This window comes from Galleria mellonella, unplaced genomic scaffold (genome assembly GCF_026898425.1).
Source record: "Galleria mellonella isolate WM207_F2 unplaced genomic scaffold, CSIRO_AGI_GalMel_v1 utg146, whole genome shotgun sequence".
Taxonomy (NCBI): Eukaryota; Metazoa; Arthropoda; class Insecta; order Lepidoptera; family Pyralidae; genus Galleria; species Galleria mellonella.
Genome location: NW_026441999.1, coordinates 4,865,072 through 4,892,489, shown reverse-complemented (window position 1 = coordinate 4,892,489; position 27,418 = coordinate 4,865,072). Strand labels below are relative to the sequence as shown.

The window sequence follows — 27,418 nt, the reverse complement described above, 5'->3', positions numbered from 1 at the left end:
CATATTTAAGTGATAAGGTCTTTTTTTTATGCAACTTAGAATGGCTGCTGAGGATCCACCTGATGGAAAGGGGTAACCGTCGCCTATAGACATGAACAGTACCATGGATATAACAAAGTATACTGTTTCGCCCATGATACCTCCCATGTGTCTACCTTAGAATTTGATTAGGAAGCCTAATTTATGTTATATGTTTTATTATTTATTATTAATATTATTAACTGTTATCAGGCAAAGAAACTGACCACCTTCGATTACCAACTTGATGGTAAATATTCTAGCTTACATACATTCATACATACTCGTATCTGTCACGCCTGTCTTTTTTAATTCTAGCTTATTATTAATTAAATTACGAGTAATTCAAATAGAAATATAGATTAAAATTCGAGATTAGTCTCTTTTCAAGGGAATGCCCTACAAGTGAAAAGATCCTAAAAAAATATTCATTGAAAACAAAAAAAAAATCTTCAATCCTTCAAAAAGAAGGAGATTTTTTCAATTCTGTTATATTTTTTATGTTTATTACCTCATAACTTCATCAGATCTAAACCGATTTGAAAAATTCTTATATTATCTGAAAGAATATAGTAACTGATTGGTCCCACAGAAATTTTATCAAAATCGGGTCAGTTGTTTGATTTTTAAAAAGAAAATAACCAATTTTGTCACAAATGAAGTGGGTTTTAATTAATTAATATAACAATTCTTTAAATTCCTTCCTTTCCCTTGGGTGTCGTAAGAGTCGACTAAGGGAGGGCGAAGCATGAGCAGCAGCGTCCTTCTTAAAACATCTCTAAAAGTCTAACTGCGGTTGCTAATCCGCCTGCCAAGCGTGGCAATTACTGGAAAAACTTCTCTTACGGGGAAGGTTTATGTTCAGCAGTGGACAGTTCACGTCTGAAATAATAACAATGATGAATGTGAAAATACTATGCCATTCTACATCGTGTGGTCCCGGCATAGAATGGACCATCCCTTCCTTAACCGTGGGTATTGTAAGGGATGACTAAGGGAACCTCAATGGTCAAAAGATGGGCAGCAGCGTCCCTCTTAAAACATATCTAAAAGCCTAACTGCGGTTGCCAATCCGCCTGTCAAGTGTAGCAACTACTGGAAAAACTTCCCTTACGGGGAAGGCTTATGTTCAACAGTGGACAGTTAACAACAGGTAATAATAATAATAATAAAATTTTTAATTATTAGCCTCAAACACTAATGCCGCGCGTTCAATTGTGAAATCTCGTATAGAAAAAGTATCTACGTATTTTTTTAAGACAGTATTCAATTTCGCTGGTAAAATATCCCTTCATCCAGTTTTCCAGTAGTTGCTATGCTTGGCAGGTGGGTTGGCAACCACAGTTAGACTTTGTTGATGTTAATGCCCCTAAGAGAGACGCTGCTGCCCACCTCTCAACCATAAAGTTCGAGTAAGAAATAGGTGGTCCGTTTTATATCGGAACCACACGGCAATACTATATATATAATATATCACCTATATTATAAAAAATATATATATTTCAACTTAACTTTAGCATTGAATAATTACAGACTCGAACAAAAAATAAATATACAATTTATTATATATAATAAGAGCTAAAATATTTTCTCGTATAGATGTCGTAGGAATCGTTTTTATATCGCAAACATAATACTTTGTGCTACATCTATTTTTGTAGTAAATAGGAAATAATATTAGTAATATTTCCACAAAGGAATTACAAGACACAACATCCCATCTACATTGTTAATAGCTATTGAAATAGCGGCTCTTTCGTATTTCCATCGTAAAAGATGAGAGGCAAACAGGAAAATCATTAAATAAGAAATGCTATGGGGTTTGTTCAAGATTTACGTGACTATCTACTTCCCTTTGAAGTATTTCTTATTTATTCATTAATTAACATTTAATTAATTACAATTAACATTTTCTTGCATTTTTCGTCTTCGCTAACGTAAATTTTTTTTTGTACAGTACGAGAATCTCAATTTATGATTATTTTCGATTATTTAATGACAAAATATTGCAGTAATAATCATGTTTTAAAAGTCAGCAATTACAATGTTATACCTACTGAAAAATGCGTCATTTTTACAAACTCAGTCAAATTACTGGGTACAGAGGAATAACACCTTAGTCCTCAGGAATGGCAACGCATAGGGGTATTAAAGGCGAAATAGTATACTCTATTATGTCTATGTTTATAGGCAATGGTTATCACTTTCCATCAGATGGGCCAGCAACTTGTTTGCCATTGTAAAATAAATAATAATTAAATAAAAAAATCTTGCAAGATGAATTAGAAGTAAGTTTGTTTGTTTGTGGTAACACTATAGTACAGTAAAGTCTTAAATTATAGGATACAGAGTTCTTAAAAAAAGAATGAGTACGATGGCGGACATATTCTATGAAAGAGATTTCTTCTAGACAAGCTTTGAGTGTCTGATAGTAATTGTAAGTAATGAACTAAGTAAGTAAGTACATAATAATAAGCGAATAAATTTTTTATCCATCTTTAGTTCTGGTTGCAATACTAAAATTGAAATATTTTCAAAATGGCCGCCATGACAACACAATGGCGGATAATGGATACTTTTATCAACTCTATTAATATGCGGATCGAATGAAAAAGCTCGAAGTGTAAGTAACGATAGAATAAATGATTTCATTTTGAAATGGCCGCAGCACAAGATGGCGGATTACATTATAAAACCTCATCTAAAAATATTTTTAAACACTTGTTCATTTATAAAGCCGTCTTTGTTGTAAGCATTTCTAGAGACAATCTATTTATATCCTATTAATATAATAAATGCGAAATTTTGTAAACAGATGAATGTTTATTACTCTTTCACACAAAATCTACTGAACGGATTTGAATGAAATTTAGTACACATATAGGTTATATTCTAACTTAGTACAAAATTTTTTTTATATGCAGATTTACAGACTAAGCTGCAGGCGACAACTTTTATTTTCTGGTAGGTCATCTTTAATATTTTTAAGTGTTAGATTCGAACGCAATTTGTATTAAGACCAGTGATATTTTATCGGACTGCATAAATTACTTAATGCGTTTGTTAATTTATCTTGGATTTTATTCCAATAGTTGTCTGAGGACCAAATTTATCATCATCATCATCATCATCATCATCATTATATTAGCCGTTAGCCGTCCACTGCTGAACATAGGTCTTTCATCCCATAAGGGAGTGGTTTGCCAGTAATTGCCAAGCATGACAGGCGGGTTGGCAGCCGCAGTAAGTCTCTGGTGAAGTTTTAAGCGGAACGCCGCTACCCGTCCCTCGTCCTTTAAGTTGTTGTTAAGTGGATGTTTCTGTAGTAGTATATTATATTATTTGAAAATATAATATTCCCATATATCTGTATTGTTGCAAGAATTTCAAAACAATGTAAGTAATAACAATGTATTGAATATTCAAAAGCATTTCCTCTGTGCAGTCAATGAATATTGATTTCATATAAATGTCTGTCTTGTATAAGAAGAAACCATAAGAGATTTTTGTACTAAGGTTATGAATTTTTATGTATATATATATATATATATATATACATAAAATATATAATGGTAAATAGATTGAAGACCCATCTGTTGGTACAGGTGAACGATACATCTATCTATACGCACACGCACGCACACACACATGCAAGCACGCACGCACACACGCACACACGCACGCACGCATGCACTCACGCACTCACGCACACACGCATGCATACGCACGCACGCACGCACACACGCACGCACGCACGCACGCACGTATTCCTATACCTATCTCAGGCACCAGTCTCTCACAATTATATTTATAATTTGATTACTTTAATATAAGCATGTCTCATTGTATTTCACTGTGATGAATTTTGAAGAGAAAATATATATATTTATTATTATTTATTTAATTATAAAGAGAAAAGATTTTATTATTTGTTTGTAGTGGATTAATAGTGGACTCAAAAACTACTCAGTGTATTCAAAAAATCTTTTACCTATATAAAACTAATAATATAGCGAGTAACTCTCTAGGCTCTTAAATTATACAGATAGAGTGTCTCCATAGAAATGCTTCGAGAAAAGCGGGTCAACTTTTTCATACAATTTTGCGTGATAAATAGTTATGAGTGACTCCTTTATAGCTACTATATTTCTTTTCTCTTATAAATTCTGCGACTTTTTAATGTGTAAACACTCATTTTATTTATTAAGTAATACGTCAAGATACATATTTTATGCGTAAGTATATAGAATACTGATAAAAAAATGAGTAAGCTAATTTCACAATTAGTTAATATATAATATTGTTAAATATATATATATATTTTATACAACTTATGGCAAACAAGCTGACGGCCCATCTGATGGAAAGTGGTAACCGTCGCCTATAGACATGAGCAGTACCATGGACATAACAGAGTATACTGTTGCGCCCATGATACACCCCCCATGTGTTGCCATTCCTCAGGACTCAGGTGCTATGTCTTTAGCGGGCAGCTGAAGTGCACGAACAACTATTAGTTGGCACTCCAAAAGCATGTACATTTTACATTTATATTTATGACATATGTACAGACAAGACTCTCTGATAAATAATTTAACATTATTTTTTTCCACAAAAAAGAACCGCTTTCTGTTATTAAGCAGAACAAGTTATTTTATTTAAAAACTGTACAACTAAACCGATTTTGATAAAAATTTTATGAGATGAATCTGAAAGTACTTCTATATCCTGTCAGATAAGAAAACGATTATCTAAATTGGTTTATAACTGACGTAATTTATAAATTATAGGTGAATGAACATAAAAAAAACACTACACTTTTATTAAGTCGGTTGATTAAGAGAGGATACTACAATGTACAGTGACATTGACCTTAACCCCTCTGTAGAATGCAAATATACTTGTTCCCAGAATTATTAATACCAGGAGTATTAACTCTTCCACTAGGATTACCGAGAAGTAATTAAAACTTAATCTAGCAGACACGATGAATGTAAAATATTAGCCTGTTAGTTGATTAAATACATTTCATTTAATCTCGCTACTATTAGTATGCGAGCGACTACTAGCATACAAAAATTGAGTACTATAAAAAAACTAGTTCAAAAAAAACGATTTCTGTCAGAGATACAAAGGTTAACTGTAAGAAATCGCTTTTATGGGTTAAGTCCACCATTGTACTCAGTCTTTTCTCGAAAACTCTGTATCTTGTAATTTAAAACTTTACAATAAAGTTTTAAAACAAACGAATGTTTAATAAAACATTGTAGCAATTTTTCTTTGCCTGAAAACACGGATAATAAAAAACAATGTTTTCTAAAAATGAAACCTAGCTAGCCCTTGAAACCCCCTGCATACTTTTCATGAAAATCGTTGGAGCCGTTTCAGAGATTCAGATTATACGATTATATACGAGTCGGCTAATTTGACAATTAGCTGATAAAAAGTTGACCCGTTTTTGAGGCTCTGTCTATTTAATTTAACTTTGTCTCATTTATCAAAATTAACATGGTATTAACAGGGAAATAGCTATTGTTTGTCTCAATAAAAGTTTATGAATTTATCTATGCTTTATTAACCCGTGTAGACATAACTGTAAATAGTTAAAAACAATTGTTGTATCAGAGGAAAGAACTCGATTATAGCAGAAGTAAGCAGTACGAATAGTGTTGTCACCCTACTGATGCTTCGCACAAGATCTATTGTATCCGTTATGGGTAAGGATTTCTGCAAAGACCTGTCTATATGTTGTACATCTATTGGTGGAATGACCTGAAAAAAAGTCCATTTTAATAGAATTTTATGAATTATTAATCATTTGCTCGTTTACTTATTTACTTGCCTGTTTACTTGCTTATTTACTTGCCTGTTTACTTGTTCGATTACTTGCATATTTACTTGCATTACTTGCATATTCACTTGCCTATTTACTTGCCTGATTACTTGCATATTTACTTGCCTGTTTATTTGTCTGCTCGCTTATTTACTTGCTTACTTGCTCGTTTATTTACTTATTTAATTTTATTTACTTACTCATTTACTTATTTATTTTTTATTTATTTACTTATTTGTTTATTTATTTATGTATTTATTTGCTTATTTGTTTAATTATTTAAATTACTAACAAACTTAATGGGCAGCAGCGTGCCTGTTTAAACATCACAATAGCTTAGCTCAGCGGTTGCCAACCCGCCTGCCAACCGTGGTAACTATCAATCTCCCCTCTACCCCCCGAAAAAAAACAGGAAGAACTCTATAGGCAGTTAACAGCTGATATGACGAGGATGAAATCACACTGTACTGCGGTGTTCAATTTTTTCCATATAACCGGGATATTGATTAACTGGCATTAAAACCAGTTTATATCTCTCTTCATCTCAAATATTACGTGTACAAGTATTGGGCTGCATTTGAGTATAGGCTACTTAACTTTATGCTAAAGAATACTTCAGCGCCCTCTGAAGTTTATCTAAAGCTCACTCTAACCTTAACTCTAGATTTCCAGCACGCCTTTATAGAATCGAAATGACTATTTCAATACGATGACGATTATTGCGATTGATGTCCTCTGTGGTATAATTGTAGCACGATGCTTCGCATATAGAGGTTGCGAATTTGATTCTCGGTTAAGTTCCTCTCCTAAATAGATCAGTATTTAGAAGAGGAATTTTCTGAATAGGCTCGGATCTAGATGTTCTGAGTTGTGCCCCCAAATTGTTTCTCATCTGATTCCTCAAAACATAGAGTAGATCCTGAGAGCACCAAGTAAGTTTGGTGTAGTTCAGCATCATATACCAGTCGTTAACTGTCCACGACTAAACATAGGTCCTCCAATATTAGGAGAGTATTGACAGTAGTTGCCACGCTTGGCAGGCGGGTAAGCAACTATAGTTAGGCTTTGATGATGTTTTAAGTGGGACGCTACTGCGCATCCCTCATATTCCCATCGGTGTGATTGTGTCACACTAGTTGAGGTTCCGTTGGATTGGTCATGTTATGCAGACTACAAATTTACAGCAGGAGGACTATGATAGCGACTCAGTACTTTTTGTTGTGGTCGTTCATGATGGAGAATTAGATTTAATTTGTGATTTGATTTGACGATGCATATCGAGATGAAGTACCTATTTGGTTACCAACCGACTTCAAAAAGAAGGTTTTCAATTCGATTGTACTTTTTAACGTTTAGTACTTCATAACTCCTGTCAGATATAGACTGATTTGGAACATTCTTTCTTTATTTGGAAGGATATACATATAGAGCGGTCTAATAGAAATTTGATCAAAGTCGTACACCAAAATAACTGGTTTTGATACAATTGAAATAGTTTTTTTTCTATTTGGGACACAATCTTTAATTATGAAACATATATATTTTATTGCTAAGAGTTAACTCTTAAATTAAACATTGACCTAATAACCAACCTGAAAAACTGTTCCCAACTCGATCATGGGAGGGACAATTGGATTTGTTGGGCATGGCTGCAAAATCATTTTGTTTATATCGTTACTTCTGTAAGGAGGGTCATCCCTAATTAATATATCCCTTAATGATGGATCTATGGCTCTGGTAGATTTGTATTCATTTTTAACCGCGAGTCCGTCCATGATCGACCTATGATTGACCATGATAAATGGCTATGTCTTTCAATATCTCAAATACTTCTTGCATACCTTTCATGACAATAAGTCAAGTCGTTTGGGGAGAGGGAAGGATGTTAGTAATTCGTACTCCTGTTGCTAGCAATATACTCTGTCAGATTGACCTCCACGCGGGACCACGTGGAAATATTCGTCCAGAATTCCAGGTGCATGATCATGATTATCACGATAGGCTAACTGACCTGTTCCACTCAATAACTCAGTTTTAAGTCTTCTAACTACAAAATTTCTATTTTGTAAATTATAGAAGAATAAGATGAGATTTTAATTTACATTTTTGGGGATATTTTACTAAACCCGGATATGTCCAGTTATTTCTGCATGTCCCATAAGGTTTAAAATATCTCTAAAGCGAGTATATAACATGTGATGAGTAGTTATCTTTAGTTACCTAATTACCTTTGTATTGTCATCTTTTTCTGTCTTCACGTCAGCATGGATTGGTTGGACGTGATTCGTATGTATATCTAAGGCTCCTACTACATCTCTTTTATGTCTTGCCAAATACTTTGTGGGCTGCAAAAGTTAATAATTAGTTATTGCATCTACAATTCTTTTACTGGATGAAGATATACTGTACTCGTCTTTGCTAACGGTATACAATGGCGGGGCATCAGTGGAGAATGAAATCATGAGGATAATGTCTGATCTGCTGGGTTATCGTGGCGACTTCAAGAGTAATTAAGCGTGACTTTTTCTAGGGAAGACGGGGTGGGGAGAGGTTTGTGAGGATTAACGGTACATAATATGAGATGAAGATGTTCTATTAAAAAATCTACTAATTAACCAAACTAATTGATTTTGCTACTATCGAAGTGGCAAAGTCAATTAGTTTGGTTTAAAAATTAAATTCTTTCAAAATAATTACTTCAATCTTCCTACCACCTTTATGCAGATGATTTACAGATTTACTCTTTAGCCCCTCTGGTTGATATCTCTTTAGCAATATCTATTGTTAACGCCGATCTGGAACGTATATCTGCCTGGAGTAAATCTCATGGTCTTGTTATAAACCCCTTGAAGACACAAGCCATTATTATTGGGAGTCCCATACTTATTTCCAAAATTTCCTCGACCAGTCTTCCGCCTGTGGTTTTTGATGGGGTTATTATAGATTACCAGAAAAAAGTAAAAAATCTTGGCATTATTTTTGATAACACTTTGTCATGGTCTCCACAAATCTCGGAGGTCAGTAAAAAAATGTTTGCTGCAACTTTTGCCTTAAATAGACTACGTAATTTCCTCCCAGTTAACACCAAAATTGCGCTCGCACACACCTTACTCCTACCCATTCTTGATTATGCCGACTCATGTTATTTAGACCTCACCGAAGAGCAATTAAACAAGCTTGAGCGTCTCCAAAATTTATGTATCCGCTTCATATTTGGTCTTCGCAAATATGATCACATTTCTCAATTTCGTACTCAACTCAAGTGGCTCCCTATCCGTTTTCGTCGTAATCTGCATATCCTGTCTCTTCTTTACACAATCCTTTTTAATCCTGCTGCTCCTGATTATCTAAAAGACCGATTCTTGTTTCTCAGTGAGGCTAATGATCATACTTTACGCAGTGTCAATAACCTCCGACTTAAATTTCCCACTCATTCTTCTTCCTTTTATTCTAAATCCTTTACTGTTCAGGCAGTTCGTCTATGGAACTCACTACCTACCTCTATTCGATGCGCTCAAACTCTTACTAGCTTCAAAACCTCTGTTAAATCTTACTACCTCTCACTTTAGTACTATTTTCCTGCGTTCTCTCTTCGTTTTCCTTCGTCATTTTTTTCTGTTGTATGAATGCTGTTAAGTATGTGTATGTTATGTATATATTTAATTGTGTATATATTATATATGTATGTGTATGTATGTATGTATGTTATGTATATATTTAATTGTGTATATATTATATATGTATGTGTATATATGTATATATGTATCTATATATGTTTGTATATGATAATATTTATATAATAGTGCGCCACCTACTCTTTGTCTTTTTCTCAATGTCCTCTACCCAAAGGTTGTCTGGAAGAGATTGCTTAGCGATAAGGCCGCCTTTTGTATCACTTCTCATTAATATTTACTGTATTTGTTATTTCTCTTTTTACTTGGTGCAATAAAGTGTAAATAAATAAATAAAAAATAAATAAATTACTGAACCGATTATAATAAGATTTCTATGGGAATGATAATGATAAAATTTTATATAAAATTCATTCCAGATAAAACAAAAAACAATCCAAACCGGTTTATAACTGATGGAGTTATGAGGTAACAAACATTAAAAAAATACCATCGAATTGAGACACTTTTCTTAAAATCGGTTGTAAAAAGAGGGACGCCAGAGCAATAGTGAGGATGATGTTGGAAAAGCTTGTTCATCGTAGCAAATTTACTAGAATTAACTACAATGGTTTCAGAGACTACATGATCGACCTGACCAGGGAGAAGGGGATTGTTAGTAATGAAGATTACTGGCAATATGTCCTGTTAGGTTAACTGCCACGTGGTTTCTTTCTGGAAACCATCGTGCTTAATTCCAATTCAGTTTATCACGATGGGCTAACTGCAGGTCAGTTAGCCCATCGCCCTTTTCATTCTCATCAATCACCTCACACTGATACCCCGCCTGTGTATACCGATAGAGTAGGTGAGGTCACCATTCTATTGTCTCCATTTAAAAAAGTCCCTTATACCTAGTTAATTAGTTAGTTAGGAAGAGAGAAGAAGAAGAAAAACAAAGCCCAAGAAGCAGCAGGTCTTCTCCATGAAATTATAAATTTATATTGTGAAAGATATCATCTAAATCCATCTCTGATTATTTTATGTGTTAATAAATATGCTCCCAAATTTTGTTAGCAACTTTTTTATCACAAGAACCTGGACTTACTTCGAATTTTAAAAGACCATTTACCACGCCAATTAGAATTGAACAAAAAATTATTTGATACTGCATTACGAATCACATTTCTCTTCTACTTTCCAAATCATTATTACATGATTTTTATTGAATTCATAGAAATAATAAATATGTAATAAATTGATAATAAAAATATATGGTTTTATTTCGAAATTTAATAAACAATATATATATTTGTGATGAAATATTGATTTGCTATCGCCTTTGTGACTAAACATATATAAAATGTTTAGGATTGTTACTTTATTATTATTTTTTATAACTGCATTTGCGCATAACAATGTAAGTATAAAAGCCTTAGAGAAAATGCACATACTTCCATTAGTAGAATCGTAATAACATAACACATTTATATTTCTTGATCGGTCAAGGCTTTCTAATTACAAAAGAATAAAAATATTAGAACTATCATTTTAAGATAGTATTTTTACTGATTCAAAGTAGACAGCTAGACAAAAGTAAAAAAAAAAAAAACCATTTGGATGATTCGACTGTTATAGATATATTAAAATTAACTGATGATCTACGTCCAAATGTATATAAAAGAATCATAATTATCGTAAAGAATGCCCACTTATGCATGCCATTCTTTTACACTAACATTCGCTAAGGAAAATAGTTTTAGCTTAAAAAGATCACTAGCAACAACAAGATCATTATCGCCAGATCTATCAAGACATTCGAATGTTGCCCAAATAACCATAATACCACTATTAGATTATAATTAAATTCCATTCATTTGTGGCGTCTGTAAATAAATATTGTAAATATTCATCTTATAGTCACTTGTCAACATCATTACTTTCTTTTCCATCAAATAGGTTAATTTAATTGTACATAGATATTTCACCTCTTTCTATCTTTCGGACTGGACGTACAGACATGACAGCGATTCTTTCATTATATATGAGTAATCAAGGTAGTTGTTATTTATTTCCTTGAAACAACTACACATTTTTAGAAGTTGCAATATGACGCTGACTTGCAGTCAGCCCTTTTACCACAAGAATTGAATCCAGCATTCGTTCCTGAGAAAGCAGCACAGCATGTACGTAAATTTTGGTATATTTATTATAGAAAAAAATTGTTTGAAGTCCACTGCATAGACACAATACGGAAAAAGACATGTTTTTAAAATAGAAAATAATATTTTTGATTTAAACAAAGTTAATGTTAAGCATTTTTGAATAGTAATTTTTTATGAATCTAACGTTCAGTTAGAAATACTATGTTGCTGAGATGAACTGGAAAGAAACTCAGTTGTTGCTTTTTACAAAAAAAAACTTTTGAAAACAAAAGTTGAATGCACAAAAACCAAGCGAATTAATGTAATGACTAACACAAACTTCATATACATAAAATTACTAACTAGTTTCTAATCTTAATAAAGTTTTTCATGAGAATGTCAAACAAGCCAGTAGCCCGCCCAATGGAAAGTAGTAACCGTCGCTAAACACAAGAGCCGTGTTCTTCCGGCACAGAATGGGCTACCCCTTCCATTCCCGTGTTTGTCGTAAGAGGAGACCAAGGGAACTAAATGTTTGAGGGGTGGACAGTAGCGTCCCTCTCAAAATATCACCAAATCCCAATTGCGGTGGCAAACCCACCTGCCAAGCATGGCAACTATTGACAAAATTCCTCTAATGGAAAACTGTCGTGAAGAACGACCTAGTTCCTTATTACAGTGGGGTAGGCTTATGTTCAGTTGATAATGATGATAAACATGGAAACGCAGCTATTTTCCGATAGAAATACGAGTGGAACAGTGCCCAAGCAGACGATTTATATACGAGCACTAAAAACACATTCATTTATTTCCCCAGAATATTCCATGGAAAACTTTACTGCCTATGCGATACCGTCGTTCCTATATACCTCTAGAACAACCAAGCAGCATTCAAATTGTGAAGAAGTACAGCCGGATAGCAACTTGTGTTGTTTTGGTGATATCGATCATTGTCGAAATAGTTCTTTACGTGCTCGAGATTTATTATGTTTTATAATAGCTAATGAATAGCAAATAGGTACCGTATTTTTGCTCTCTCCTCTACCCAAGTGTTGGCTGCTTTAGCGATAAGATCGCACTCATAAGTACATTATAAGTGTAATATATAGACATCTCTTTGTATTATTCTTTAAGTAGTACAATAAAGAGTAAATAATAAATAAATAAAAGAGATTTTTTCTCCCAACAATGTTTTGGTCTTGTACTTTATTAACCCCGTTTAGTAAAATCAATATTTTTGGTTAGAATCAACGCATAGATGAAAATACAATTTATAATGGCACATAACATTAATGCAAATTTTGGGGGGAAAGGGATTGTTAGTAATGGATACTGAGAATCCCATTGCTAGCAATATACCCAACCAGGTTGACCTCCTCGCGGTTCTCTCTGGAAACTATCATGGTTAATTCCTGATGAATTCATCATGATGGGCTAACTGGCCTGTTTTCATTCTCATCTATCATCCTTCACTGGTGCTCCGCCAGCGTATCCCGTTAGCGCAGGCGGGGTTACCATACCATTTTCACACATCAAAAAAAAAAAATTAATGCAAATAAATTATTGATCGATGAATGGCAAATTTGTAATGCGTAATTTGAAAACCTTGGAGTCTTTACGTACAGTGATACAACGTTTGAACCAAATCCCTCAGATCTACCTTTTATTAAATAAAAAAAATATATTAATAAACACTTTTTGAACAAAGCTAAACGATTACTGGAATGACAAATGTGCATGATATTAGTCGATCATGCACGAGCTTTCTAATAACCATGTTAGATATAGTATGTACATTTAAATAAATATATGTGTACTATATTATATATATGTTAAAAGAGATTTAAAAGAGTAACTGTCGAGTTTCATGCGGGCTCTTCTCAGTAGATAACAACTTTCCGAACCTTGCAGTAGATTTAAGAGAAATTACGATTTAAAAGTCATTGTAAATAAGTTTATTTGAATAAAAATGATTTGATTTTAAATGTGATTATTCCAAGATATAATAAAATAAAATAGTGGTGCGTAGAAAAATTACATTGCAACATATTTCTTAGTGTTAATATGATTCATAACTTAATTAACAAAACTCATGTCAGATCGATTCGTCACAACGTATCAAGTGTGAAAATTAATCAAATATTAAAGTCCACGTAAGTGACTACGTGCCAAGTCACGGTATTCAAGTCGTTTGGTATATAAATTACGTTCTTGGTATTGTTAATGGTCACAAGAGGAGAGATCGTGATCGCAACCATGAAGTGGTTACTGATCGCTGGGATGTTGGTTGCATTGCTGTTCCACGTTGTGGTAATTATATTTTTTTTTACTGTCAAATATTTATTTAATATCTGATTTTATTATTAATAATATCCTATCTGAAATTTTTAAATAAGAATAATGTATATTGACGAATAATAATAAGTAAACATTTAGGAAAAATCTAGCATATTCTAATATTGTAATACAGTAATGCGGGCTACCAGTCCCATTGCTAGCAAAATCATGGGCGAAACAGTATACTCTGTTATGTCCATGGTACTGCTCATGTCTATAGGCGACGGTTACCACTTTCCATCAGGTGGGCCGTCAGCTTGTTTGCCATTCTAAGTTGTATAAAAAAAATATGAACTACTTGCAAAACTTCCCTTATGAGGAAGGCCTACGACTGATATGAATACCATTACATTTGTAATTTTATGACGCCTACGGGATAGGAAGGGGTGGCCTGTTTAATGCCGGGATCACAAGGTTATTTAGCAACGATCGTAGTTATTTTTTGATGAATTTATCACGAAGGGCATATTGAATAGCTTCATCTCCATCTATCATCACTCACAAGTGCCTCACCAGTGTACACCGATAACGCTGGCGAAGTTAACATTCGATTTTCGCCTATCAAAAAAAAATCCATGTAAAATATAATGTAAAGAGACAGAAGAGGATCATTAGCAATAGAGTCGACTTCCATAAACCATTCACCACCACGATGCGCCAGCTGACCTGATCTGACTTCATCCTCACCTGTCATTACTTACTGTTACCCTGCTAGCGTACATCAAAGGCGAAAACGGGTCACCAATCCGTATTTATCCCTTAAAAATATACCTACAATGTTTTATTCATTTGCCCTGGAAAATATTCCAGGTTCACGCGGACGACCAGGATGCTACGGGACGCGGCGATTTCACCAGCAAATACGCAGAACTGGCAGCCCCTATACCATCTAATGTCAATTTGAATGAGATGGTAGCCTCCCTGCTCAGAGCCAGCGACCACAACTAAATCAAACTATCGTGTACTAATAATTTTGGATTTACATTTAGCTTGAAAACTCCCACTAACTAAATATAACTCAGTGACAATATGTGTAAAGGAATGGAGCTAATTGATTACTTGACTTTTGTATTTATGTAATATATTAAAGGTGAAGCGTGCTTTTGTTAATGTGTTTTTTATTGTACTGAACTAGGTGTTATCTTGCAGGAGTTCATATCACTGGTTATTTGATTAGTATTTATTATTTTTTTATTATTATTATTATATTGTTCAATTCCACTATCATTAGTATGTATGTGACTGCCATCACTCGAAGATTGACCACCACTATTATTACCAGAAGTTCCACAATTTGCCATATTAGCCATCAATCTCCAACTGCCATTTCGTTCACGCACGTTTTGTAACACGTGTTTTAGCTCTAAACGAGACATCTTATAGCAATTATTAGATCGCTGTTCAGAGCCTAGTTTTAACCGTTCGCACCCAAACAGCGAATTTTCATTACAGTTTTCAAATCTTGGTTTGAAGCAAAGTTTGTTTTGTGGCGAAATTTTTATTAATTAACCTGTAATTAGAGGTTATAGGAGAACGTGCATTCGGTACTGTCCATGATGCTGTTCATACATATAAGCGACAGTTGCCACTTTTCGTTGATTTGATTTGCTAACAATGTACCAAGTATTACTAGAAATTGGGTCCTAATCCTCATCAGTAACAATCCCTCTTCCCTCAATGGGTAGGCTGTGGGGGGTAGGTTATTGGGCCAAGAGATTGTTAGCAATGTGGATTATCAGTCAACATTCACGTGGTCCATCCTGGAAACCTGCCTTTCATCCTCACCTATAATTTCTCACTGGTGTATGCCAACGTACCTATACCATTACGCAGGCGTAGTTATCATTGTAATTTCATTCATTAAAAAAAATGGGTAGGCTCTAATAATAATGATAAAGTAAATAATTTATTTAATAAGTGTTTAATTAAGTATTCCATTTGCGTCTGGATGGAAAGAGTCTCTCATAATTTAAATTGACATCGGAGGGATGAGGTGCATGTCCGAATAGTTTTCTGGCGTTCCGACCGATTGGTGTGTAATCGTAGGGTACCTGGAAGAAATAAATTAAACCTACTAAGTATCCTGTAATGGAAAATACTATTAATAAAAACCAATTACAATAAAAATTAACTTTTAATTAGGTAGGCAAACGAATCTACCGATAGAATCGTCATCGTCAGCAATTCCATGAAATGGAATGAGATAGCAACGTTTGATGTCTCATTCCAACTAACAGACTCACTTGCGATGACGATGGATTTGCTTGCCATTTGTCTAGAGGATCTGTTAATATTATGTATATTTATTTCAATGTATTCTGTCTCAAATAATATGGTAGTTGAATATTTAAAAACCTGTGCATCATCGATTAATAACTAGCTCGAATTGTTGACGATCGGCGTCTTACTGTCCGGCTCGACCCACTGGAACTGCGTAGAGATGTTGCATCTCTGTGCATTTTCTACCGAATTTATCATGGGGAGTGCTCTGAAGAATTGTTCGGATTGATACCTGCTGCAGATTTTCACCATCGTACAACCCGCCATAAACTAAAATTTCATCCCAACCATCTGGACAAGTGGCGGTCCTCCACCGTGCGTTTTTCAAGGCACTTTCTCCCACGCACAACCACTCTTTGGAATCAACTTCCAGCAGCAGTATTTCCGAACCGATACGACAACATAACCTTCAAGAAAAGAGCATATTCCTTTTTAAAAGGCCGGCAGCACACCTGCAATGCCGTAGGTGTTGTGGGTGATCATGGGCGGCGGTAGTCACTTACCATCAGGTGAGCCGCATGCTCGTTTGCCCCCTGTGTTGTAAAAAAAAAAAAAAATAATATCTAGCACATTTGTCTTCTAAGTGTAGGTATTATTTGTTTCTAGAATTGACAGTAAATTTGACCCTTGTCACGTTGTAATTCAACAAGCTCTGCTGACTACCTGATCAGGAACTACAGTAGTGGGTGTTTTTCTATAAGTTACTAGCTTTGCTCGCACCTTCGTATGCATGGATCTTGGAAGTAACTACATTTCGATGGTATATCGTAATAAAACGCACACTAGATTTTAAGTTAGTAGTACTTTGTACAAAAGTAACAGAGAGTGAGGTGTGTACTGCTGAACATAAACCTTCCCCATAACGGAGAAGAGTTATGCCAGTAGTCGCCACGCTTGGCCGACGGGTTGGCAACCGCAGTCAGGCCTTGATATAATCAGGCTGATGTTATAAAAGGGACGCTGCTGACCATCTCACGAACATAAGCTCCTCTAGTCGCCTCCTACGACACCAACGAAAAAGGAAGGGGTGGCCCATTCTACCATATGTCGGAACCTACACGGTGAAATTTTTGGGATAAATTGGGATGTATACTTGAATAAATTACCTCATATTATGGGTAGACAGTATTACTTACCTGCGGTAAAGAGTTTACGATCACAATTGACAGCAGAATGAATAAGTAAAAGGTATGCATTTTAACAGTATATTTCTTTATGGTTTTATAGTAGCTTTACGCCGTTATCGTAACACCAAGCGTACATTTTATAGACAGAGCTAAGACTTGGTGAATGTTGATTAATTTCTAATTAAAACCGTTGCATTGGAAATTAGTCGGGCGTTTTAATCTTTATATTAATTCCAAAGCAGTGTTGCTTGAAATAAAGCATGGTATATATTTATAGCCCTGTAGGTCCTGACATAAAATGAGCAGCCCCTAATTTTGCCATGGGTGTTGTAAGAGGCGACTAAGAAAACTTACAATCAAGGGATGGGCAGCAGAGTCCGTCTTAAAACATCACCAAAAGTCTAGCTGCCAACCTGTTTGCCAAGCATGGCAACTACTGGCAAACCCCCTCAACAGGGAGAGGCCTATGCTTAGCAATGGACAGTTAAGGGTTGATATCATCATACCCTGATTATATACACAGATATAGTAACAGATTTAGCAATAGACTGAGAAAGACTATAGATGGATGGGTCGTCCGTCATACTCGTGAACGGGTGCTGCCTGTAGGGACTGGTCTGCTGTAGTCACTGAAACCGATTTATTTCAATAATTTGTTTTAATTATATACTTTTAATATGTATTAATACGTACATTTCCCATGGGTATCGTAAGTGGCGACTAAAGGAATATGATAGTCGAGGTATGGGTAACAGTGTCGACGTTTAAAGACTAAATTCTAACTGCGATTGTCAATTTGTTTAACAAGCGTAGCAACTATTGGCATATCATTTCGAATGACTTTCTATCTATATTCTAATGACATTATACTGAAAGGTGAAAATTTTTAAAGACAGAGTATCATAGTTATTATATATATATATATATATATATATATAATGGAATGGTAACCCCAACCGCGCTATCAGTATACACCGGCGGGGCACCAGTGAAGGATGATAGGTGACGATAAAAGCAGGTCAGTTAGCGCATCGTGACGAATTTAACAAGAATTGTTCACGATGGTTTCCAGCGGGAACCACGTGGAGGTCGACCTGATAGGGCTAGCAAAGGGGCTGTCAAACTCTATTGCTAGCCACCCCTTTCCCCCCGGCTGTTTATGGTTATAGTGAATCGAAGCATTTGGCGTTCCATTGTTTCTGCCTCCCATAATGGGAGACAGGCGTGACAGATATGTATGGGACTGTTACCACATTCCACTAGGTGGACTGTCAAGGTGTTAAATTTTTTTTTCAATTTAGAAAAAAATAAACCTTAAATGTTGATAAAGTCTGATCCAATTCTAGTTTGTATAAAGTAATATACTCATATATTTCTTTATGTTTAAAGGGTTTTATATTTGTTACCTGTTTAATGTATTAAATTCAATAAAATATATTTATTTTACTTGCAATGTCATTTAACGTAAATTTATTTTACTTTGTTTTTGTTTCGTTTATAAGCTATATTTTTGGAGCGGTAAGTATTGTAATTCATTCTTAGATCCTGTGCTTATTAAAATCATTAAAACACTGAAAATAAGTGTCATGTTCGAAAGAACATGGCATATAGCTGAGTGACATTTTAGTGCTTCTTTTCATTATTTTTGTTTCTTGTCAAACATTTTTATTATTAGGTGCTTTTAATGTGAAATTAAGCACTGAATATATATTTCTTTCTTTCTTTAATTTGTTATCATTTTATGATTACAAATACATTACATTTACAATTTCTCAAAAAGAAATTACTTCTATAATTTTTTTTTGTTAATTAATATTAATTAACAAAAAAAATTAATATACATACACACAATAAATTATTAATCTTCTAATTAAAATTTTATTTAGTATATAATTTTGGCCTATTCCTATTTATATGAAAAATGTTCCAAAAACAAACTATGAATATACACTTAGTTAAACTTAAACTCCAATTTTAAATCATTTAAGATATTTCTAATAATTTTATTATTTTCAATAATTTAAAATATTAATACAAAAATTAAACTAAACATCCTTTATTAGCCACAACAGCCAAAAATAAACGATCAATATGAAAATACAACTAAACCAGATTCTATCGAAAACAATACAAAGACACATAATGTCGAAGATAATGAAATAATAAATGATGTAAAATTTATTGAAAGCAATACCACAGAAGTAGAGAAACCACAAGCTTTTGTAACTAAATTATATACCACAATAATGATTCCAATAAGGAAATTTATGTCAACACCTAAAATAAATACTGTAGTAAGAAATATAGGAACCTGTATTGTAAATGGAGCTATGGAGATAATGTCTTATTATTTTCCAACACCACTAATGCCTTTAATAGCAACTGCTGCAGGTATGGTGATTCCTTTTGAGCCTGTAGTAATATTAAGGGAGAAAATGCCAGTAATTAGTTACAGAAGAGCTATTAAATCAGCAGTGAATGGTTTTATGAATACATTCAATGAATACAAAGTTGACGAAGAAAACAATGATCCTTACATGACAAGAAGATTCAATAGGAGGTTCAAGAACGGAGATGATAAGAAAAAATTGGAAAATGAATATCGATAAATTGATACATTTAAAATAACTGACTTTCATAAATTATTATTCGTCAATGTAAAAAAAGGAACTACAAATATTTACTGAAATATATATTTTTCATTCATCTATGAATTAGTATAAGTAATTATGATACTGATTAAATATATAAACCACATTTTTAATATTTAACTAATATAATTAATCTACAAATGCAGTCATTGTTATAATTCCAAAGAAAGGACAAAAGAATGAAGTCTTAGCAACTGTTTTATTACTAGTACTTTGTCTGAGCAATTTATCGTCATCATCATTTACTTCCTTTTTTCTTTTAGGTTTTTTCTTAACATTTGAATTATTTGTTATATCTGTTTTGTTGGCAGTTTTCCCTACATCATTATTCGTTGCTTTAGTATTGTAATTTATCAAATTCTCCTTAGTATCAGTCTTTCTGTGGCTTTTATCATTATCACCAAGTACGCTCCAAAAATGTCTGAACCCGTTCTTATCAATGAAAACTCTTTTAGATGGAAAATGTTCATTTTCACTCCTCATCATAAAATCCTTGAAATAATCGGAAACTACGTGTAGTGTTGGTTTTAAAACATTAAATTTATCTTTGTTAAGTGCAACTTCGCCCACTTTTTGTAAGTCTACATGATTGAGAAATTGTGAAAAAATAGTATTTATCTGAAATAAAATAATATCTTTTAAATTATTTCTTTCTTAATTTTATTATTTTAATGAAACTACAAATAAATAAAAATAATTAGTATTAGACATTAATATATTTAATTCTTATTTATTTTAATTAATATTTAGTTCAATTTAATTGTAATTTTAATTTATTTATAACTTAAACTTAAAGATTTGCTACTTATCATTGAACAATACAAATATAAACAATTTACCTGAATCATAATAAAGTATATATAAAATGGTTCAGAAAAGTTAACCATACTTCAAGAAATCAATAACGACTGGAAAATTATTACAACGTAGAGTCGATGACGATAATAAATGATCAAATGATTAGTAGTGTTTTTAATTAAAAATTATATAAGAAAATGTTTGAATAAAACTATAAAAAATTAATAACTGAAACTTTTCAAGTTATTATCTTTTTATTATATTTATTTTAAAATAGATTGGATTAGAAGATTATAATAGATTGTTTGAACTAATATTTTTAAGGATTATTGATACATGATTGAGTTTTAGTGTATATCTGTGGTTTATTATGTATAGTTTTTTTTTTTCTTTAATACATAATAAAAATTTTTTATCAAAGGGAGATTTTACAAAGTCGCCTGTATCTTTCTCTCACTCGTATTTCTACAATTCTATTTGCATTACTGATTGCTTCGGTTTGAGTTGTATTGTAGACCGTATGCTTACTGTGTATTTTATAAATTGTTGATAATATATAGATAGATAGGCGACGGTACCCTACCAGTTACCTTTAAGCAGATAATAAGTGGTAACCTAAAATTTTTTTGCTCTAAAAACTTTTTCACGTTTGTGTATTCGGTACAGTCAAATCTATAGAATCGACCTTCTTTATACTTTATTTGGAGAATTTATTTAATGGATATTCAGAAAAAAGAAAACGTAATAAATTTTACTTACTTAAATATATTTTGCAACATATTTACTAAAGCGTAAAACAATATAGCCTCCCCAAAACATTCCGAAGACATAATTCAAGCGAAATATTAAATCATATTTAATAACATTCGAGCTTTTCAAATTATATAACATCTGATTGTGAACTAAAGAAATTATAAAAATAAAAGAAAAATAATATTTCAATGTACAAAGTAATATTGGATAATTACCAAATATTCACAAATGTTTTTTTATTTTTTTATTGTAGTTTAACATTTGTACCAAATATATACAAAAAATTGAAATTATAAAACAATATAATCCGCCAAAACATTTCAACATAATTATGGAAATAGTAACAAAAATATATAACGGATACATATCAGAAGATTAAGTTTAGTTTTTGTTAAGTTTCATAATTTTAATTAAATAAGTGTAACTCAAATTTTAAATAAGTTTACATTTAAAATTTCATCAATTTCAATCACAAAATTTCATCAATTTGAATAAGTTTACATTTAAAATTTCATCAATTTTATTCACAACTTCTGACATCAACCTTATTGCCTGTCTCTTAAAAGTCAACGTTCGATCATTCCAGATAATAACGTAGGCACCGACTAACACTAGTAAAAATTAATGAAAATCTATGATGCAGCCATAATTTCAACTGTATATTGTCCGTTAATATGATTTTCTATAAATCAGATTTGAATTTATTAGTAGCTCTCTTAAAAATAAGGCGACAACTTTGCTTCGGATCATACGGATTCATATTAGCCAACTCATTCCAAAATGTAATTATAGTAAATTAAATAAAAAATTAAAAGAATGAATTCAATTTACTAATTAAAATTATGTAACGTAGTGTCTTACATTTAATACATTGTTATAGTTCTGTATTTGGAAATAAAACATGGAATACTCGTATAGTCATTCACAAAGTCTGTAACGATATATTTAATTAAAATAAATTAGTATTTTTATAATATGAACAATATTAATATTTAATATATTTTTCGTATTTAGTTCCTTTACATTTTTACTGCGACTGAATATTACAATAGTAATTAAACACAAAACACGCCACTACGAAGTGGTTGAACAATATTTTTATTATATTTAAACAAAAGCATATATTTTATTAAAATACATATTATTTTATATATGTGCATTTTAATAATATATACCTCTAAAGAACTGAAATGGTAAAATATTTTTTGGCGTATTAATATTATTGCGAAAAATTTTGTGAGATGAAATAATAAAATTTTATTATTATATTTTAATTCTATTTTAATTGTAATAAATAATTTAAACATTAAAGTAAATATTTTACTATCTTTAAGAAAGTGTTTTAAAAAGACAATTTATTTTACAAAACTATAAGATCCATCACGTCTTGCTATAAATTAGTAAAATTAACCATAAATTTAACTATGATACACTTTGCGGAATTATTTATCAGCCTATTTGCTTTAAGAATATATGTTCTTTTAAACTTAATTAATTTACATTTTTATTCATGTCAATGAAAAGTTTCTTTCATTAATCTTTTACATTAATTTATTTCTGATATTAATGGAAAGTATTAGTTATGAATGTAAAATTTCCCATGAGATTTCATTTAATTGAAATTTAATTTTGGAACTAATTATGCTAACGTGATGTAGAATACTCGAACTTATGACTTAGAATGTCAATAATGGTGGGAATAATGTAATGTAATTTTGGTACTAAAATAAGTATTTTATATTTTATAATGGTTTAGTTTATTATTATAGGTAATAACTTAAAACTCAGTACATAATGGAAAATGTAGACGACGGACGTAATGATTTATATTAAAAAAACATTGTAAAATAATGAATTCTTATGATGTGTCTTTTAGGTTCCAATTATAAGACAAGACTATTTTTTAAATATATTATAATGTAAATAATAATTTTAAATATATATATATATATATATATATATATATATATATATATATATATATATATATATATATATATATAAAATATGGAAATTAAATAGCAATACTGTAAGATTGAAACTGCGGGCGAAGCTTAATGTTTGTATAACAATTTGCAAGTAACTGATTGCTACAAGTTGTAAATATTATAAAAATAGAAACTGCATTTGTTGGTCATTCGAAAATTTATTGAATAAATTCTTAAATTAAAAATAAGATGGTTGAGAAACACGAAACTAAAATTCAATATTTTTATCATTTTATGATACTATGGTATTATAAAGAGAAATTATTATAAAGATTTCATTTTTTGTTTGTAATGGATGAACTCAAAAAATTTTAAACCGATTTTAAACATTCTTTTATCTATAAAGACACTACAACATCAGCTAGTAACATGAACTGTATTTTTTGAATAAAAAATCTTCTACCTATCCAGGTGTACGAAGCTGTGGCGGGTTACTAGTTCAAAATATTTTTTTAATTATTAATAATTATTGACCAAAAGAAAATATAGTATGCGCCCATTACAGAAACAAAAGAGGTTATCGGTGTAGACAATTTTGAACTCTATGGTTACCATAAAGCGTTGTAAAATCCCGAAACAGGCGCTGGCGAGACATAAAGGCCCCTAACATATATTACGGTTATGTAATAACAATGCTATCATTGAAATGTTTTTATATTTACAAAACGAAGAAAAACAAAATTAAGAAAAATAGTATTTATAGATGGAGAACAGAATTCATTTTTGCAAAATATGACTTTCTACCTAGTAGTAAGTGCAGTGTTCGTAGGAGACGAGTGAAACCTAACATGCTACGTTATTCACTCTGACATGGCGGGTAGTGATTCTTTTTTTGAAATATTAAAAAAAAAATACTAAATTTACTTCGCCCTACTAAAATATTCAAGTATGTAGAATTATTTTCTGTCTTTTTAGACAAAAGTCAAAACGATTCAAACTTTTCACTGACAATTTTCAATAGAAAAAAGCAAAATTCAATAATTGAAATAAAAAAAAAATGCCAATATATTTTTGTTTATTATTGGATCATATTTATACAACTGGTTATATAGGTATTACTGTAAAGACTAGTACACACTTATCGATATTATTGATTTAATGTTTTTTTTTTTTTGTATTTCATAATAAAAATAAAAGCCTATGTGGAACGTTTATTCTTAACGTATTAAAAAATTACACTACATCAACTGATAATATAGTCGATAAGTGCATAAAGTCTAAAGATTACAAGCTACTAACTTGCAAACTTGTATCGTAAAAATCTAAAAATTGTAATCAAATAGCTCAAAGATTTTTATGATACAAGTCATATTGACTAGTAATCTGGTGGATATGTAATTACTTGTAATTATCTAAAAGTCAGTGGGTAATATCTACGTACTATTTTATTACAAATGTAATATTAAAAATTACAGTTATTACAATTTACGGATTATCTATAAACGAATTGTTAGTAAAACAAAGATTTATTAAGACTAGATGAACTATAATCTAAAAATCAGTCAGGTATTCGCTAAGCATGTTAAAATATGTATATATAGGTAAGTAAATAAGCATAATGTGATCTTACAAAATTATTGTTCTTTCAATAAGAAGTTTCATTAGAAAAATAGCGGAGTAAAAGATTTTTTTTTTATTTTGTGCCAATTTTAAGCTCGTCTAATAAGAAAAAAAAAATAATAATGATATATAAAACTAGTTGTCTAAATTAAAATTAATCGTTTCATTTATTAATTTGTATGAATTTGCTCAGATAAATTTTAAAAATGTAACGTGATATTTGAATGTTTACATAAAAAAGTTTAATAAACTAATTGGTCTTTTAATATTAAGAAAAAATAAATCATACACATCATAGACTCCCGGGCAAATTCATACTGAACGCACAAAAACGTAAAAACCGTAAACAGCACTAAATAACACGATCGGTTTCGAAAAAATAATAATGTCAATATTTACAATAACAATATTAAATAGCTAAATATGTATTAAATATTGCAAAGAGTCATAAGTCGAAGTGTCAAAATTTGTATCTTTACATACACGTAAATATGAAAAAATATATTCTATGTGAACCGCTATATTAAGTAGTACATATTGAGACAGCAATTTTATATGAAAATATAAGTAATATTTATTTTACATTGTGTAAATATTTACAAAACTCTTTATGAGTACAGAGATAAATACTGATAGAAAATTAAATGAGACAACACTGGAATTAATATTTACTACTAGTAACTAATGTTTACACGAAGGCCACACACGCTAATCAAAAATAGACGCAGCGATTTGAATGTAAGAAAAAAAAAACTATTAACAAAATTGTTGCTTGCTATTTTTTTTTCTTTTTCTGGAGATTATCGTAACTCGCATGTGTGCACCGCCGTTTAGTGGAAGCAAAATTATAATAAAATTGTACCTTAAAACTATTATTTATGAGTCGTATTTATTTATAAATCTATAATACTATCACACTTTTTAGAAATCAATTTATCCCATCATTCCTGGTGAGAGGCACGCACACATTTGTAATAATTGCGGGGAGAAATTATCTTTTTTCTTAAATTATTTCTGTACTATTTTCTAATATTTTATTTTTCTTTTATAAAAGAAGCTAATTTAAGAAATTAATCGCATTCAAAAAAAATTGGAAGACCACAAAATAGCCTGCTAATATTACGAGTAATTTAAACAAATTATATTTTTAATAAATGTTTTTAGGGCTATAAAACAATTTTATATATAAAATTACCTCTCAGCTAAAATATTGGTTTGTCCTATGCCCAATATTGCTCATGTTAATGTCTGCTCTAAATGTTAACAGTTTTTAACAATTATTGATTTAAAAACTGGTAGTAACCATTACCATTGTTACATTTAACATACCTATTTATTACAACTGCGTGTGTACTTCAAAATGCAGACTTCAAGTGGATAGGTTTTGAAAAGAATTCAGTTACATTCTGAATTTATGTTTTCAACAAAAACTATACAAAAAAAAAACCATAAACGTAAGCGATATACATTCACATTATAATGTATTTTTAACCATGTTTATATTGTAATTCCATTTAGACAACAACAAAAAAAAATACCGAAAACAATGGTAAAATATAATTGAATTAATTTTTCTAATAATTTTTAACCCTGGCAATAATCAAATTTGCAAGTCGGAAATCTAAAATTTATTTACATATATTTTAAAATGACTTTTAAAAAACACACCAACAATTTTAATAATGTCAAAACTATCTTCAAGATTTAACTAGAATTTTATTTTACATTATTTTATCTCTACTCAAAGTATGACCGAATGACTTGTCAAAATTTGGATTATGCAGCTTGTGTTGGGTCCGATTAAAATGTTACATTCATTTAAAACAAAGTGGTTAAGCCACACGACAGTTATGTATTCATTTGTGAATCTAATTAATGAGGGTAGTAGAATTATAAAATTTTCTTCTCTATTTTCTAAGTTATTGGAACTGTTCTGCTTATTTGATACAACAATTAATAGTTATTCACGAATATAAAGCGTTTCAAGTAATTATTATGTCAGTTTACACTTACAAAGTAATTATCACACACTACTGTTTGTAAAACAAATTTGTTGAATTCCAACAAAATAATGTTTTAAATTAAAATCATCAGCTATAACGAGGCACCGTAATGGAACTTTTAACAGATTTATCCAGTGAACAATAAAGACAAGCATTTGTCATTTCAACGAATACGCCAAAATCAGACTTATCATTACGTTCATAAGGTACACATTTGTTTTGGCCTAGTAACCTGCGCAATCACAACACTTATTTGAAAATGCCTGATCAGAAAAACGCATTTAAACTAACATCTATTATAGTAAATGAATGAAT

General features: G+C 31.4%; 4 protein-coding genes and 1 long non-coding RNA gene across 6 annotated transcripts; 2 read left to right on the top strand and 3 right to left on the bottom strand.

Annotated features, from left to right (window-relative positions):
• Positions 1-5,575: 5,575 nt before the first annotated feature.
• On the bottom strand, positions 5,576-10,724 carry LOC116412977 (uncharacterized). 2 transcript variants are annotated; one of them, XM_031909402.2, is made up of 4 exons: positions 10,571-10,724; positions 8,080-8,196; positions 7,444-7,500; positions 5,576-5,790 (listed from the first exon to the last, which is right to left on the bottom strand). In XM_031909402.2, the coding sequence occupies exons 1-4, from the start codon at positions 10,634-10,636 to the stop codon at positions 5,593-5,595; spliced, it is 438 nt and encodes a 145-aa protein (XP_031765262.1). In that variant the 5' UTR covers positions 10,637-10,724; the 3' UTR covers positions 5,576-5,592. The 2 variants fall into 2 exon arrangements, with proteins under 2 accessions (XP_031765262.1, XP_031765266.1); XM_031909406.2 differs by lacking the exon at positions 7,444-7,500 and having other exon boundaries at positions 10,571-10,708.
• Positions 10,725-10,745: 21 nt separating this feature from the next.
• Positions 10,746-12,732, top strand: LOC116412979 (uncharacterized). Its single transcript, XM_031909414.2, has 3 exons — positions 10,746-10,882; positions 11,562-11,648; positions 12,424-12,732. Exons 1-3 carry the CDS (start codon positions 10,826-10,828, stop codon positions 12,601-12,603), a joined length of 324 nt encoding a protein of 107 aa, XP_031765274.2. The 5' UTR covers positions 10,746-10,825; the 3' UTR covers positions 12,604-12,732.
• Positions 12,733-15,848: 3,116 nt separating this feature from the next.
• LOC128200020 (uncharacterized) lies at positions 15,849-17,303 on the bottom strand. The gene is made up of 2 exons (XR_008252506.1): positions 16,299-17,303; positions 15,849-15,994 (listed from the first exon to the last, which is right to left on the bottom strand). It is a non-coding gene; the product is annotated as an uncharacterized LOC128200020 (long non-coding RNA).
• Positions 17,304-18,727: 1,424 nt separating this feature from the next.
• Positions 18,728-20,039, top strand: LOC116412947 (uncharacterized). The gene is made up of 2 exons (XM_031909185.2): positions 18,728-18,868; positions 19,414-20,039. Exons 1-2 carry the CDS (start codon positions 18,803-18,805, stop codon positions 19,957-19,959), a joined length of 612 nt encoding a protein of 203 aa, XP_031765045.2. The 5' UTR covers positions 18,728-18,802; the 3' UTR covers positions 19,960-20,039.
• Positions 20,040-20,096: 57 nt separating this feature from the next.
• On the bottom strand, positions 20,097-27,310 carry LOC113523205 (uncharacterized). The gene is made up of 2 exons (XM_026909073.3): positions 20,841-27,310; positions 20,097-20,619 (listed from the first exon to the last, which is right to left on the bottom strand). The coding sequence occupies exons 1-2, from the start codon at positions 20,886-20,888 to the stop codon at positions 20,131-20,133; spliced, it is 537 nt and encodes a 178-aa protein (XP_026764874.3). The 5' UTR covers positions 20,889-27,310; the 3' UTR covers positions 20,097-20,130.
• Between the last annotated feature and the right edge of the window lie 108 nt (positions 27,311-27,418).

Bases quoted from the DNA above. Each gene is read 5' to 3' on its own strand.
- LOC116412979 (XM_031909414.2), top strand. From the start codon at position 10,826: ATGTTTAGGATTGTTACTTTATTATTATTTTTTATAACTGCATTTGCG. The intron at 10,883-11,561 runs GTAAGTATAAAA...ACACATTTTTAG, and splicing joins CTGCATTTGCGCATAACAAT to AAGTTGCAATATGACGCTGA. The intron at 11,649-12,423 runs GTACGTAAATTT...TTATTTCCCCAG, and splicing joins CTGAGAAAGCAGCACAGCAT to AATATTCCATGGAAAACTTT.
- LOC116412977 (XM_031909402.2), bottom strand. From the start codon at position 10,636: ATGCAGTATCAAATAATTTTTTGTTCAATTCTAATTGGCGTGGTAAAT. The intron at 8,197-10,570 runs GTAAGTCCAGGT...TAACTTTTGCAG, and splicing joins ATGGTCTTTTAAAATTCGAA to CCCACAAAGTATTTGGCAAG. The intron at 5,791-7,443 runs GTTGGTTATTAG...ACTTTTTTTCAG, and splicing joins AGTTGGGAACAGTTTTTCAG to GTCATTCCACCAATAGATGT.
- LOC116412947 (XM_031909185.2), top strand. From the start codon at position 18,803: ATGTCATTTAACGTAAATTTATTTTACTTTGTTTTTGTTTCGTTTATA. The intron at 18,869-19,413 runs GTAAGTATTGTA...ATCCTTTATTAG, and splicing joins TAAGCTATATTTTTGGAGCG to CCACAACAGCCAAAAATAAA.
- LOC113523205 (XM_026909073.3), bottom strand. From the start codon at position 20,888: ATGGTTAACTTTTCTGAACCATTTTATATATACTTTATTATGATTCAG. The intron at 20,620-20,840 runs GTAAATTGTTTA...ATTTTATTTCAG, and splicing joins TATACTTTATTATGATTCAG to ATAAATACTATTTTTTCACA.